At 48.8% G+C, this 15,033-nt stretch overlaps 1 protein-coding gene across 1 annotated transcript; it reads right to left on the bottom strand.

The window, feature by feature from the left end:
• Positions 1–1,013: 1,013 nt before the first annotated feature.
• On the bottom strand, positions 1,014–14,646 carry LOC108153412 (homeobox protein araucan). The gene is made up of 5 exons (XM_017283407.2): positions 14,027–14,646; positions 9,315–9,854; positions 6,593–6,708; positions 2,909–3,240; positions 1,014–2,831 (listed from the first exon to the last, which is right to left on the bottom strand). The coding sequence occupies exons 1-5, from the start codon at positions 14,075–14,077 to the stop codon at positions 1,528–1,530; spliced, it is 2,343 nt and encodes a 780-aa protein (XP_017138896.1). The 5' UTR covers positions 14,078–14,646; the 3' UTR covers positions 1,014–1,527.
• Between the last annotated feature and the right edge of the window lie 387 nt (positions 14,647–15,033).

Genomic DNA, 15,033 nt, shown 5'->3' on the forward strand with positions numbered 1-15,033 from the left:
AGTTAACAACGTTACGTTAGTTTTTTTGTAGTTTGGACACCCCGATTAAATTTGGAGAAACTTTTCGATGTCCGCTGGCGACCATAACCAATAAAAACTATTCAAGTGTCGCACTTTTAAAGAACGAATAACTTCAATTCAATTTCTTTCCTCAATCTCCTCCTATTCATTTTTCACCATTTTCTTTATATTTTGCTATAAGTATTTGGGCTTTTATGTATCTTTTTAATGTATCGTATTCAAGTGTCACTGAGTGTATTCCCTCTCCTTGCAAAGCATCTGAGCAAAGTCAGAATACCAACCTTATATTAGGATGGGTACAAAAAAACACCAATTACATATGTCATACAGAATTGTCACCATCAGATTTCAACATCGCGCTACTAAAATTAAACTGTAAGACATTTGTGCGCGTTTTTCCGTCTAGACCGAAATTAATTAATGAGAATAACAATATTACATGTTTATTTTGGATTGGCATTGCGAAAAAACTGTCAATTTTATTTGTCAATATCAATACTCGCATGTACATACGTGTAAAGCATCGCTTTTCAGACAACCTGTCGTATGTTAAATTGGAAATTGCATAAATTATAGTAATGCATTAGAGGCGGGAAAGCAATTAGCCATAGTTCTAGCAAAAAGTGTTTGTTGTCGTATAAATTACCAACAAACAAAAAAAAAACAAAAAAATCAATAACTATTTAGTGTAATGTTTTCAAATGTACGTACGCGGTTCCATCATGTTCTACCAGGTGTGGCAGAATGTTGCTTGATGTTTAATAAGTTTTATAAGTGCCGTCCATTAGCACAAGCAGTGGAATGCTTTATTGGCATTCACAGAGGAAAGCAGCATTAAGCAATGTACATATATTCTCCCTTTTCAATTTGGGGTTTCCCCAAATCGGATCTTCGATTATACCTGTTCTAATTATTTCTAAACAGTGTCCATTCAAATACTTACTTCCCAAGAATTCCGTGCCAAAAAACAGACACAAGGGCAGGGTGCTCAATTATTTTTCATGATTATAAAGATTTATTGAACGATTTAAAATTATTTAGATTATATGTGTTCATATAGACGAAGTGTTTGTTTAGTGTGAAGTCTGTTAGACAATGAAAAATTTATCACAGTTGTATAACCTTATTTTGTTCTAATTTAGTATTTTGTTTTCTTAGCTTAAATTGCTGAAAAAAAAAAAAAAAAAAAAATTGTTTGAAGAGAAACATTTGATCCGATACTCTAAATACGCATTAAGACGATTCATAACTTTAATAAAAAAAAAAAAAATATATATATATTTATTTTACGATAAATATATACTAATGTGATATTTGTAGCTTTAATATTAAATATTACACAATTCATTATATTTTTGCACGAACCCGTCGGCCACTTGTATATTAAGTAATCTGGATATCTGTCTATGTCAGAACCGTAAAGCACCTCTGAAGCATGGTGCACATGGAGTCTAAACAGTTAGTCAAATAGTAAATATGTAGGTTCCCGTTGAGCTTAGTTGGTATTTAGTTGGTATACTTCTTGAAGAGCGGCTTGAACATGGCCGCCTCGTTTCGCTGCAGCTGCGGCGAGGAGGAGCTGCTGCTGCTCCCGCTGCTGTACTCATCTCTGGGGGAGTACTCACCGAGACGAGCCGAGAAGTTCATCGGATAGTTGGAGCCGAAGTTGAAGGCGTTAATGTTGGTGTGGCCGATACTGTTGCTGTTGCTGTTGCTGCTACTGCGACAAGTAGCGGTCATAGGGGCTTGAGAAGCGGTAGGAAGGAGACTCAAAGCTCCGTTCAACACTTTCATATTCGGCGGAGTTTGGGGTGGAGTATCGGGTTGGGCTTCGAGAAACCCCATCGCCCGCGGATTCACTGTTGACTGAGATGGCAGCTGCTGCTGCTGCTGCTGCTGCTGCAAGTGCGGATGCGGATGCGGATGCGGGTGTTGGAGTCCCTGACGATGGGCCGAGAACTGAAGCGGCTGCTGTGCCGGAGCTGGAGCCTGGGGCAGGAGGCCCATAGCTCCGTTCGAATTTCCCGTAGTATGGATGGTAGGCGTATGTGTGCCGCTGGAACTGTGTGTGCTGCTGCTCCGCTGGCTGTGCTGCTGCTGCTGCTGCTGCAGCTGCGTACTGCTGTACGGGGCACTGTTCGTAGTATGGAGCTGCTGCGTCGTAGCCCCTAGAAAACCCCCGTAGGCCGTGGTATGCGGCCGTAAATAGGGTGCTCCGTTGAACAGATGATGGTTCCCCATCGGCAGTGTCTGTTGCTCTTGCGGCTGATGGGCTCGCGGCGCTTGCCCCGGACTCCCGGGAACCATGCCCATGTTCTCCTGCTGTGGCTGCTGCACCTGCGGATGCAACTGCTGATGCATATGCTGCTGCTGCTGCTGCTGCTGCTGCGGCGGCATCCCCTGGGCCAGCACCTGCCCCTGGCCCATGTACGACGGCGGTGGGGTCTTGCAGCCAACTGTGTCGGCCAAGCTCCAGATTTTGGGCTTGGTGGCTGGAATCGGCACGCCACAGTCCCGGCCTAATTGGTTTTTTGGATCACTGTGTTCCGTCTGCTTGTTGGCCAGGCCTCCACCGTCTGCTCCGCCGTGAAAGGCGCTGCCCAGCATGCCCTGCTGTGGCTGGTAGTAGGCAGGATGCTGGTGGTACGGGTGGTACCCAGCCGGATGACCACCGCCGGAACCGGCACCGCCATGGTAGGGGCCGGGGCCGGGGCCGGCCGAGGGATACCCAAAGCCAGCGCGGAGTATGTTCGCCTGGCCAATGCACTTCTGATCCTCGTCGATGGCATCCTCCTCCTCTTTGGTCACATCTGTGCGTCAAAGAACAAGGCATACATCCGACTGTGAAGATTACTTCAACGATTAACAATTAAAGCGTGGAGATTACCTTTGGCCAAACTGCTGCTCTGGGATCCCTTGATGGGCTCCAGATCCTCCTTATCCTTCTCATCGTCCGACACCAAGGCGTCGTCGTCGTCGTCGGTGCGGTTCTTCGGCTCCCAGGTCATCTTGTTCTCCTTCTTCAAGCGCCGTCGGGCATTGGCGAACCACGTGGAGACCTGGGTCAGCGTCATCTTGGTGATAATGGCCAGCATAATCTTCTCGCCCTTGGTGGGATAGGGGTTCTTCTTGTGCTCGTTCAGCCAGGCCTTGAGCGTGGCCGTCGACTCGCGGGTGGCATTCTTGCGGCGAGCAGCCAGATCATAGCTGGCCCCATAGCTGCAATAAAAAGAGTTAATGGTAGCCTTTAAGTCTTGTCCGTAATTTGTTGTACAAAGAGGCGTGCCAGCACTCTACTCTGGTCGGTTCTAATTGCAATGCCACCGCTACCGCCACCGCCACCGCCGCCACGAATCGGGACAGCAGAAGCGCAAAAGACAGCAAAACATGGAGATTCATTAAAAATGCGGAAAATTCAAATTGATGTTTTCGCTGCCACCAGCCACCAGCCAGGCAGCCAGCAGCTACCAGCTACCAGCCCGCGGTATCCCGGTATCCCGGTATGCCGGATCCCGGATCCCTTCAGTGTAGTACAACGTCAAAGTATTGTAAAACACAGTTGTGAAACAGGCAAACGGCCACAAAAAGGAGCAAAGCAAGGCATCTCCAGCAATAACGAGGACGACAGCGCAACGAGAGCATTTGGTAAGTGGGTGCAACACTGGGTGCCGGCTGTACTGCACTTATCGCGTTTTTTATCCCATCCGAGGATGTGGCAGCATCTGCCTCTTCCACCCCCATCCTCATCCCCATCCTCATCCTCATCCGCCTCCACTTTGCTATGCAATAATGGTCTATGCCCTGTCGGACGCTCCCTTTCGCTGGGAGTGGTGCCAGCCTGTGCCTGCCCCAAGCATTTCCTAGCTAAATTAAACCCCAGCCCGTGCGTATTCCGTTGCACATCCGGCCCTTCCTTCCGCTCTCGCTCTCGCACTTGCTCTCGTCCTTGTCCTCCTCCTCGTCCTCCTCCTCGTCCTCCTCCTCGCCCTCGTGGGGCATTTCACTTTCGGGTCTTTCCCCGTTCCCCGTTCCCCGTACCGCTCTTTTTTTGCTGTTCTGTTTTTCCAGACTCCACAATAATCGTTCCTTTTTTTTATCCCGATTCACTCTGTTCTATTTTTTGTTGTACTTTTTATTCCTTTTTCATGGCATTTTATGGTGCCACAATCAACAGTTTGTGCGGTGAATTTTACAACAAGATAAAGTACGACAACGGAGCTTGGCCTGCTGCCCGTCGGATGTAGATTCGGGCTCTGTCCGTCTGTCCGACTGTCCGTCTGCCCGACTGTCCGGGTCCCTTCTCATTGCTATTCCGCTTCTTTTTTTTTGTGTTGCTCTTCAAATCAACTTTGATTATGGTATGGGCTGTGGGTGGAGACTATTCTATCGACGGAGATGTGGACTTTAAAATCCCAGTAATTCTTTAGTGGAAACATTGAATGGAGAAAGAGGTACAAGTACAAATACAAGTACTAGTACTTGTAGTGCATTATTATCGCTCAGGTCGGTAGCTCTCTGGGGCGGAGACGGATACCCCCGTAAATAAAGCACTGAATGATACGCTTAGTGGGCTTTTTTGTTCTCTGATGTTTTACAACCTTACAAACATCAATTTGTCAGTAATTGGCACGCATCCTATTTTCGTTGCGGCCCATATATAATTACACAAAACAGCCATATATATGTATATACATACATATGTATGTACATGTGTCTGCTTCTTTTTGGCATAACTTGCAAACAACAACAACAACAACAATAACAAAAATAAAAATACGTTGCGCACGGGCTGAAATTGGCCGCCTCTGCTCTGCTAGCGGGCCATAATCTTGTTAACAAATCACATTCTTGTTCACACAAATACAACCGACCGTTGCTGCCACTGCCACTGCCGCTGCCGCTGCTGCCACTGTTCGGGCAGAGACCAAGTTAGAGACGGATGCCATGTTGATGCCGCCGATTCCGATGCCGATGAAGCCGGGGCTTTTAGCCACAAAACTGAGGTTGGCCGAACGGACCGCTTATTAGTTTTAGACCCCGCTTACACACATTTACATTTCAGCTTTTATATGAACACATGCAATTTGGTCGACGGGGTCCGTCCACCAATTACTGTTGTTGTTGTCGTTGTTGTTGCCATTATCTGGGAGCTGCAATTTACAGGCCCCCGAACACATTTTAAACAAATAATGCCCGCACGCCAAAACACAAAATGACATTGGCTCCAGTTGAGCGCCGAGCAGACATGGGCATGCCTGTCAGTCGGTAATTACTGACTGTCACTTGTCCCCCCCATCGCCCATCGTCCATCACCCTTCCACTAGACAGACAGACAGACAGACAGTCAGGCAGTTTGCTACCTTTTGCCACCCCACAGCCCCCTCGATCAGGGGGTAACGCCACTGCCAATCTGTGGCGATGAGCTACAAATACAAAGCGCAATCATTCCCCCCTTAAATGTTTGTCAACCCATATACTACCTATACGCGTGCACATAATGCTAAGTATGTATCTGTACACTGTACACTGTACACTGTACACTGTGCATGTACGTGTATGCTGGCCCCCAATATGGCGGCCAACATGGCGTTCATTTGCTGCTGCTGCTGCTGCTGCTGCTGCTGTGGCTGCTGCTCACACCTCGATCCCCTTTAGCCAGCGCTTACAACTCGCTCGCTCACTCATTCATTCATTCATTCACTCGGCTGCAGTCTCCCCGTCCACGTTCCAGTCTATACAATCCCGCAGCAAGCTCGATTTCATGGGCTTTCCGCACGCAAGCCATGAGGCCGTCGTCCAACGGGAAGCCGCAGCCGTTGCATGCCACCGCCTCTCACTCGAACTTGGACTCGTACTCGCATTCGTATTCGGACTCGCACTCGGACTCGGACTCCGCCGCCAACTGTCCCGTCCGTCCGCAGTCCGTAGTCGTATCAATTCTGGTATGCGTATGCGTATGCGTATGCACCCACGTGTGTATGTATATCTTACAGATACATCCATATACATACATATATGTACAATAAATTCTATATATATCCAGAACTCCTGCAAGAGTATGCGTTATACGCTCTGTCGTGCAATTAACTGCTGTGTTTTTTTTTTTTTGCTGCAACAGCAGCAGCGGCAGTGGCAGCAATCATAAATAAATAATTTCGCGCATTCAAATTTTATTATCGCCGCTCCCTAGGGAGAGCGCTTGCCACAGCAGCAGAGACGCCATCCACCCATCCACCGAAGGCAATTAAACTCAAATCAATTTCAAGTACTCGCAAATATTTTGTAATTAATTATGGACGCGCGATTGCATTTGATACGCAGAGCAGAGAAGAGCAGCATATATATTCGATTCGGACTAAAAGGCTTCTATTAGCCGAGGGGGTAATTAATTCTTATTTAAGACCTCAATGACTGACTGAATGGGGCCTTAATTGTTTGCTGAAAGATATCCGATTTCCCGCTGAAAGCCCCTTGCCCAGGCAGGAGCTGGCCTGAATGGCGTATAAATTAACGAGAAACACATCTTAAAATATCCGCCCATAATATCTATATAATATATTGAATATCTTACCCATATGCCGACATTGGGTCATAGGAATAGTATCCCGTTGTGGGCTGCAGGCCTGCCGATGTCCAGGCTCCCATCTCCGCGCCAGATCCCGTCTCCTTAAGTCCGTACGGATTGCTCTGAAATAATCAAGCAAATTTTTCATTCTGCAAAAGTTCTAGACACAAAAACAACAAAAAAGAAACCCCCTTGACTCGGACTTTTATAGAGTTATTATTATTTGTCACAGCCTTAAAGCGTTAAAGCATTAAAGATTCAAGCGAAAAATATTTTCCCACAGTTTTCGAAGTTGACAATTTTGTTAACATGGAATTTATAATTTGCCAACATATTTTGCAATGAAACAAGCAAATGCTCAAACCGGCCATATTTTATAGCCAGATACAGCTACAGCTACAGATACAGATACAGATATAAAAAAAACAAACAAATACATATTTTAAGGCTGTCGCCAACAACTTTCCTAAAAATCAAAAACAAAAATTATCTAAGCCGAAAGCGCCGATTATTGTTATACGAGTATGTATTATATGGAAGCGTTTATGTTCGAAGTCTCGATTCGAATTTTAATTTGGAGCTTACTAGTGGTCGTTGGGTGTCTGTTGGTCTGTTTGTCCGACTCTCCGCTGGCTGTGGCGTGCTGCGATTTATGCCCTCGGAAAATGACAGCCGGATTTATGAGCGACAACTATTGGCCAGATCGCCGGCGGTTGGGCGAGTCGAGCGCCCAATCTGGTTGGCCCTGCTGTCGACCCGAGCTTTTGTGAGCTCTTGATTTATGAAAGGGTATTAACATTTTTAATTGCTTAACATCATGTATGCCGTTGTTTATTAATTTTTAACTCCGCTCTACCTTCACCTCAACGCCGTCGCCGTTGCCGTCGCCATCGGCATTGGCATCGCCATCGCCGCCGATTCGCCGATTCACCGATACAGATGCCGCCGCATCCGAGTGACAAATATATTTATCAAGCTGTCATTCCGGCCATAGATTGGGGAACAGGTATCGGACAGTGGACATCGCACATCGCACATGACTATCGCCAGAGAGCCATCTACATGGCCACCACGCAGTGAATGGAGAAGGAGCCCTGAGACTGTCACAGGTGCATCACATCTGGGAGAGTGTTAGATCTCCAGATCGAGCATTAGCACCTCGGAGGGAGGGCAGAGGCAGAGGCAGGGCCAGCAGGGTGGGCGGGCCGCACTACGCAACAAAATTGAGCAATGACATCTTATCGGTGGGGGCCCAGTGATATTTTCTTAATTAAAAGTATGCGCTTCGTGACGGCCCGATAAAGACGGCACTCTGGCCAGGTAGTACGAGCGGGCACGGCACACACGGGCACACACGGGCACACAGGCAATGCCTCTGCCACAGTGCCACTCTGCCACACTGCCACAGCAGAGCATAGCAGCGGAGGGGAGAGAGAACTCGGAATGAATTTCCTGTTGTTGTAAATAACAATTTAACATGACACTTTGGTGGCTGCCGCCGCAGAGTGTCCGCCCCATTTGCCGCTTCTCCTGGGGGCAGGCATCATCGCCGTTACATCACTCTTTCGCCGAGGGTTCTTTGATGTGCCACCAGAGAGAGCCGCCAAAGTTGATTAGACGCTTTTTACATATTAATTAGACCACACTTCAACTAGCCAAGGTCCTATGATTCCCATAAACATACGTACCTAGTGCCAGTGCGATCAAAGTTTGACACATTTCCTCTCTCCCCCCTTCTCGAGGACGAGTGCTCCTCCTGTCGCAAGTCAAGAGAGAGGGACAGGGAGGGAGATGAGCATAATCCTCGACAAGAACTAACATGATGTCCCTATAAACACACTCTTTGTTGTGGCCCGGTCCGTTTGGGCCAGTCTTTGGGCTGCTTATTTGTCAAGGCTAAATACTGTCCACGTTGTTGTGCGAGTGCGAGTACGAGTACGAGTACGACTACGAATACGAGTGTATTGTTGCAAATGTGTCGGTGTGTTTGTGTGCCTGTGTTTGCCTTTCATTGAGCCAACTCGTGTTGCTTCTGAACCCGCTTCGAGTTCTGTTTTTTTCTCTTTTTTTTTTCTTTTTTTTTTTTGCCCGGCTGCCTGCTCGGGTACATTTCAGCGGTCTCCGGGAGACTGCAAGCGGACTTGGGGACTTGGGGACTGGTATGGAGCATAAGCTTGATTAGCCCACACATACGAGTGTATACGTAGAGTCTCATCTGGGAGTGTAATTGAGGCCATGGGGCAATATGTTTTGTTTCCAATGATTTTGCCTTTCTTTATGCAACGTATCGAGTATCGCAATGGAAGCCACCAGCAGCAGCAGCGGGGGCAGGGGCAGGGACAGCAGCAACAACATCGGCATTGCCCATGAATTAGGTAGATGGATAGAGAGAGATAGAGAGCCAAGGATGGATGGGGGTTCAAAAGGAAACTAAACCCGGACCGGAGCTAAATGAGGTTTGACTGAGCTTCAGTCAGCCATAATGATAATTCGATTTACTCGACTGCATTGACAAGCCATCGTCGTCTTTGTTGTCGTTGTCGTTGTCGTTGTCAGTCCCGCTCCCGCTCCCCCTCCCGCTCCCCCTCCCAATCCCTCTCTACCACTGTATCCCACTGTATCCCCGGACAAAAGCCACTGACTACACAATTAAAGTCATATGTTGAGATAATCCATTTAGCCCTGTTGGCTGTTGGCTGTTGGCTCTTGGCTGTTGGCTTTCACTTACCAGCGGTGAATAGAAGGCGGAGCTGTCCACTCCGATGCTCTGGTAGGGGTTCTGATCCGTCGAGGGATAGGGCGTGCCGTAGACCCCGACACTGGCCGCCGGCAGGCGGGAGTAGCTGGAGAGGGCGAGACGGGCCGAATCGTACTGGCAGGAGCAGACGGTCTGCCCCGAGACGGGATCGGTCATTATGGGACGGCCGTTCTCGCAGCATGAGCTTCCCGTTGTGGGCGTCGTGCCCACACCGTTGCCGTCCAGGGAGCCCCCGGTGGCCAGGTCAGCGGCTCCACCAGCCGCCCCCCCGACCACCGATCCTGCCGCCGCATTCGAGTTCTGCGAAAGAGCATTGGGACTGAGGGCACCCGATGAGGCATCGCCACCGCCACCGCCACCGCCACCGCCACTGCCCGGGGCCTGCTGGTTCGTCTGGCAGTCCGCCGCACCTCCCGTAGGGCTCATCGCCGGTGCGTTTGTCATCACCAGCGATGCATCGTTCACATTCGGGGAAGTGTCCTCCGAGGCCTGTGCATTTGGCGGCAGGAGCTGCAAAAGATTCGCAAAGAAGAGACGAGAGATATGTTGATGTGAGAGCAGGCTTTATCGGTACGGGGTACGGTATGCCGTTTATGGCAAATTAAAACACAAATTCGGCTTAATTAGCTCGAGCATTTAGCTCCTTCTTATCTTAAGTACATATTAAAAACAGAAACAGAAACAGAACCTTCGGAGACACCCGAACGGGCGGGCCCCCTAAATAACTGATAAACACTGGAGACTGGAATTGCCACTGGTTTACATAACTAATGCCTGTTAATCAGGGGGCAATTTTAACCTTAATTTCGAGCACCTGGGAGACACCTCGAGGGAGATAAGAAATATAATATTTGTCGCCCAATCCTGACAGAATGGATGTATGGATTATGGAACCACTTTCAAGCAGCCCCATCTACTGCCTTAACAATCTCGTAATTTGCTGGGGCATTAGACGGCAGGCCTGCCCTGCCCTGCCCCGCCCTGCCCTGGCCCCATCCCACAAACAGGATGCACACGAATCCAACTAATTTTCTAGAACATTAACTCGAGAAGCTATGTTAACTGGTTTACTGGAAGCGCTTCATAAATATTGATGTCCCGAGATGGCTGTCGCGCATCGGGCATCGCGATACCCATCTCCCGATGGAGCGACCGTGCAAATCCGCGAGAGGAGGCTGCGCAATTTTAGTTTTAATTCGAAAAATCGACAGAGGGTGCATTACAAGATGCACCGATGGATGATAACATGTAAGCGAATATGGTGTTAACACACAATCAGCGCCAGCCGTGGAGGAGCACAGAAGCTGCGTGGATCCATAATCCCGCGGCGATCAGGCGACCAACCGACCGACCGACCGACCGATCGACCGACCGAACGGTCATATTTCCTTAATCAATGGCTCTGCCCTGAAGCCCCATGGATGCGCTCCTGCAACTGCAATGGCGGCCACATCAATTACCCCGCAAATCGATTCCAAGTGCAGCCAACAGCATCAGCATCAGCATCAAAAGCAGAAGCAGACTCTTTTTCAGAGTCCGTTGATGTCCTCCATCTTGGAGAGGTTCGCCTATGGCATGCGCCGGTCACTTGGCAATTAATATGCAAAATGCGCCAAGCCCAGCCAAGTCCGAGCCGGTCGAGTGTCTTGGGTCGGGGAACGGCTGTATAAAATGCCAGAAATCATTGAGGGTGTGGCAGCCGACGCCTATAGGTCCGCTGGCCGATGGTGGAGACCGAGATGGAGCCGGAGAGATGGACATGGAGATGGAGACGTCGTCCCTACACCATCAGGAACATGCCGTCGAAGGCTTCTGAAAATTACCGCGGGCAATCTGAAAAACGACCTCGTCCGCTGCCTTAATTTCAAAGTATTTTCTGCTGCTGCCTCTTTGCGAAAAATATCGCTGGACCTATAATTAAGTTGAATGCTTGGGCTGATGGACAGCTACAAATTGATCGAATGCCAACGGAATCGATCCGGAGCAGAGCAGAGCGGAGCGGAGCGGAGCGGTCCCTATATGCCACATACGTACATCCCCAGCCACCGGCCCCAAAGGTCAGACGCGCCGTGCAGCAATTTCTGCCTTAGTTACAGCTTCTGTGGCACGTTCGGGACAGGTCTGAAACATTCTGTGCAACATTTAGGGCTCTGCCAAGCTCATAATTATTTCCAGTCATTAACATAATCTGACAATAGAGCCGGCCAGCCTTCCCCCGAAATGCTTCCCCTGCAAGTATTTTGTTTCGTATTTTGTTGTATTTTTCGTATAATTATTGTGCCGGGCAGTTCTTAAAAAGGATCGATCGATCCCTCTAGGAGATCCCTCTACAAGAAGTTTAATTTGCCAGAACAGACCACAAAAAGCCCAAAGCCAGAGAGAAATATATAATAAGAAATATGAAAAATTTCAACATTTCATAATTAATAAAGAAAATATTGAGTCATGCTGGAAACGTTCGTCGAATAATAGAATTTCGAGGCCAAGATCGTTGACTATATACAGAGGGACCTACACTAAGCAACATTATTAAAACCAACAAAAACAAAATCAACTAAAAACGAAAATCGAAAAAAAACCAACAGCCATTTATCAAATTTTGAGAAATGAATGATTCAGGTTTTTTTTTCGTTCATTGTGCCGCGTGATTTTAATTAGTAAAAAGCAAATACATTGTACATTTCTGATTGTATGGGAATGAATGTTTTTGGTAGAGCGACGAAGGCTTGAAGGCTTGAAGCCTTGAAGGAAGAACTCACTCGCCCAATCGCCGTTCCCATGGAGCACGCACTGCCCGCCGATCCGCTCCGGCCTCCGAACCAACCCAGGCCGGGCAGAACAGAACTCTCACACAATATGAGAATTATGACAACTGATCTGATAGGCGACACCATATAGGGAGCTCTATGCGCCTGCCAGATTCCACTGCTCCTTGGGCAAATGCATTATTCATGAGAAGCCACAGCCACATCCACATCCACAGCCACAGCCACAACCACATTAACGTCCCCAAGCTTGGAAAATGAGCAAAGCTCTTGCCTTTACCTGACCACTGGAGGAAGCGCCAGCGAATCCAGCGCGGGACGACACTGGGCCACGGCCATGGCCATGTGAATCGGACTCTGGACATCCACATCCACAGTCGCAGTTGCAAAAGCAGACGCAGACGCAGACGACTGGCAGGCGACAGCGCACAGATAAGATCTGGCCATGTGTGCACTACCACTGCACATCGGAAATTTCTGTGAATCGCAAACGCAGAGCGCAGAGCGATCTAATCGCGACTTGTATCTCCGTCCCCTGCCATCCGCCAGGCCAGCAGCCCAGCAGCCCAGCAGCCCAGGAGGAGGCTGGCAGAAAGAGGGCCTGGTACGCAGTGGTGCCCCACCGCTCCACTTCTGGTTCCACCTGACCCTCCCCCACAGCCTCCTCCCCCGCCTTGGGAGATGACCAAGTTGATAGCGTAAGTCGGCAAGCGCCACATGGTGGGCACTGTGGCAAGAAGGCAGGCAGGCAGGCAGACACACTACGGCTGGAAACGCAGTACCTATTGCCATGTAAAGTAGATCAATCCACTCTCTCATTCCGACACGGAATCACTGGGAGCTTACAGTCATTCGTCTTTGGATCTGGCTGGCTGTTGCTCTTGCTGTGGCTGTGGCTGTGGCTGCGACTCTCTGTAGGACCTCCAGTGGCCATCCATGGATGGCCCTATCAGTGTTGTAGAATCTGAACTGCCGCTGCTCCCGGAGCGTACGTACCGTGGAGCTGCTGGGCTGCTGGGCTTCTGGGCGCTGGATGCTTTCATTGATTCCCCGCTCACGTAGTCGGGCGCGCATGCTCGGGCGCATTCCCAAGGCCTGCCCTGAGCTGTCACTTTACGGTTATGAAGTTTATGATTTACGATCGCGCCAATTGAATTTTATTGACTTTTCAACAGTTTCACCTGAGTGTGTGCTGCGATCGGCACCTCCCATTACTTCCTCTCTGATTGCCTCTGTCAGGTCCCTTGCCGAGTGTTTTTTTTTTTTTTCTTTTTCTTTGGCTTTTTTCCCCCCTTCCCTCTCTCCGTCTCTCTCTCTCTCTCTCTCTCTGACTCTCTCAAGTCGAGTCTACTACAGACATTTAATTGGACTCGTGTGGTCCAAAATGGAAAACGTTTGCGAGGAGTACCAGCGAGTGTGTCTGGAGGAGTCTCCCACCAAATGGAAACAGTGTTTTTTTCTATTACCGATCGTGTAGTAAGCAATTATTGTACATATATGTATGTGGGTTCTGTATTAGCCTGGGATATTTAAATACCCCTTAATTCTGGTCGCATACCTGCTATAGGATATACCCCTCAATTTATTTTAATTAATGTCGTATCGACATATTCAATTTCCCATAGAAGCAGAATGTTTTTATAATTTGTGTGGAGTAATTTGAGATTTTGCTTCATATTTCCATTAGCTATTTTCTTGGCAATCAATTCTGAAATTCTAAACAAAATATTTACACTTAAAGCTATCATCTTAGTAGCATTTAAGGGATATAATCTATTGGGATTGCCAAGTAAATGTAGGTTCATTTAGTTCAAAAGTCATCCATTACATCCCATTCAATGAAACACTCTATTTTTGATGATAGACCCATTTCCAATTGGATATTTAAACATGATATAAGATATATTAATGTTTTACCTGAGAGCCCGACGGAAAGCCTCCGTATCCGAATTGTGTGTAGGCAGCCATTTCCACTGATTGACTTCCTCTTCCTCGTGGGTGTTGCAAAGTACTCTTCTCGCTGTCTGTCTGTCTGTCTGTTAAAGTTGTATCTCGAAGATGTGGGGCTGCAGCATCAATCTTCCACTCCTGACACTACGATGTGGCAGGAGACTCCTCACAGTCTGATTCGATTAGTGTCCTCCGGAATACCGCTCAGTGCGATTACTGGCTCTGTTCACAGTCACAAAAAAAACGGTCACCAAAACCCGCCGACCGATTAGCCAGATTCGGCATTAGGATTACCGGAATCTTTGTTGTGGCAGAGGGACAGGCACAGGCACAGGCACATGCACAGGCACAGGCACTCAACTCAACTCAACTTAAAGTAACTCAAGGGTTCGTTCTTCGGGCCCACAGGCAACACGGCGACGGCTCTGTGGCACACACAAAAAAAATATACTACGAAACAATTTCAGCAGCAAGAACGGGAATATTACGACAGGCGACGGAACACTCCAGACTACAGATGTGCACCTCCTAGTACGTTCGAACACGAACTAACTGGTTGCGAGCGAGCAGACGACGAGGGCCAGCACGAATGCCGTTGCTGGGAGCCCGGCCCGGCCCGGCCAGAGCCGGCCAGAGCCGGCCAGAGAGTCGAGTCGCATTCCGTTGCAGGCCGGGGCAGACGTGGCGCGAGAGTGGGACAACGCTATACTCCCCGGGCGCACACAATCCAACAAGAATGCGACTGGAAGTCTCGGCTGTGGCAATGTGGCAATGTGGCATCGTGGCATCGTGGCAACGCCCTCCGAACAGTGCCACTGGTGCCAGTGGTGGTGGCAGCTGGCGGTGTCGTTCCAACGCATACGCTGCGCTGGAACACACTCTCTCTCTCTCACCGCCACCGCCAGCGGAAGGCAGGGGAAGCGACAGCGACCGACTCGTATCCACGGTGGCTGGAAGTACGCCAAAGCCCACCA

This window comes from Drosophila miranda, chromosome XR (assembly GCF_003369915.1).
Source record: "Drosophila miranda strain MSH22 chromosome XR, D.miranda_PacBio2.1, whole genome shotgun sequence".
In the NCBI taxonomy this organism is placed as follows: domain Eukaryota; kingdom Metazoa; phylum Arthropoda; class Insecta; order Diptera; family Drosophilidae; genus Drosophila; species Drosophila miranda.

What these genes read in the sequence shown, in the direction of transcription:
- LOC108153412 (XM_017283407.2), bottom strand. Translation starts at nt 14,077, where the DNA reads ATGGCTGCCTACACACAATTCGGATACGGAGGCTTTCCGTCGGGCTCT. An exon ending in CCGCCTTCTATTCACCGCTG is followed by an intron (nt 6,709 to 9,314) that starts GTAAGTGAAAGC and finishes TGATTATTTCAG; the next exon opens with AGCAATCCGTACGGACTTAA. An exon ending in GACCCAATGTCGGCATATGG is followed by an intron (nt 3,241 to 6,592) that starts GTAAGATATTCA and finishes TTTTTATTGCAG; the next exon opens with CTATGGGGCCAGCTATGATC.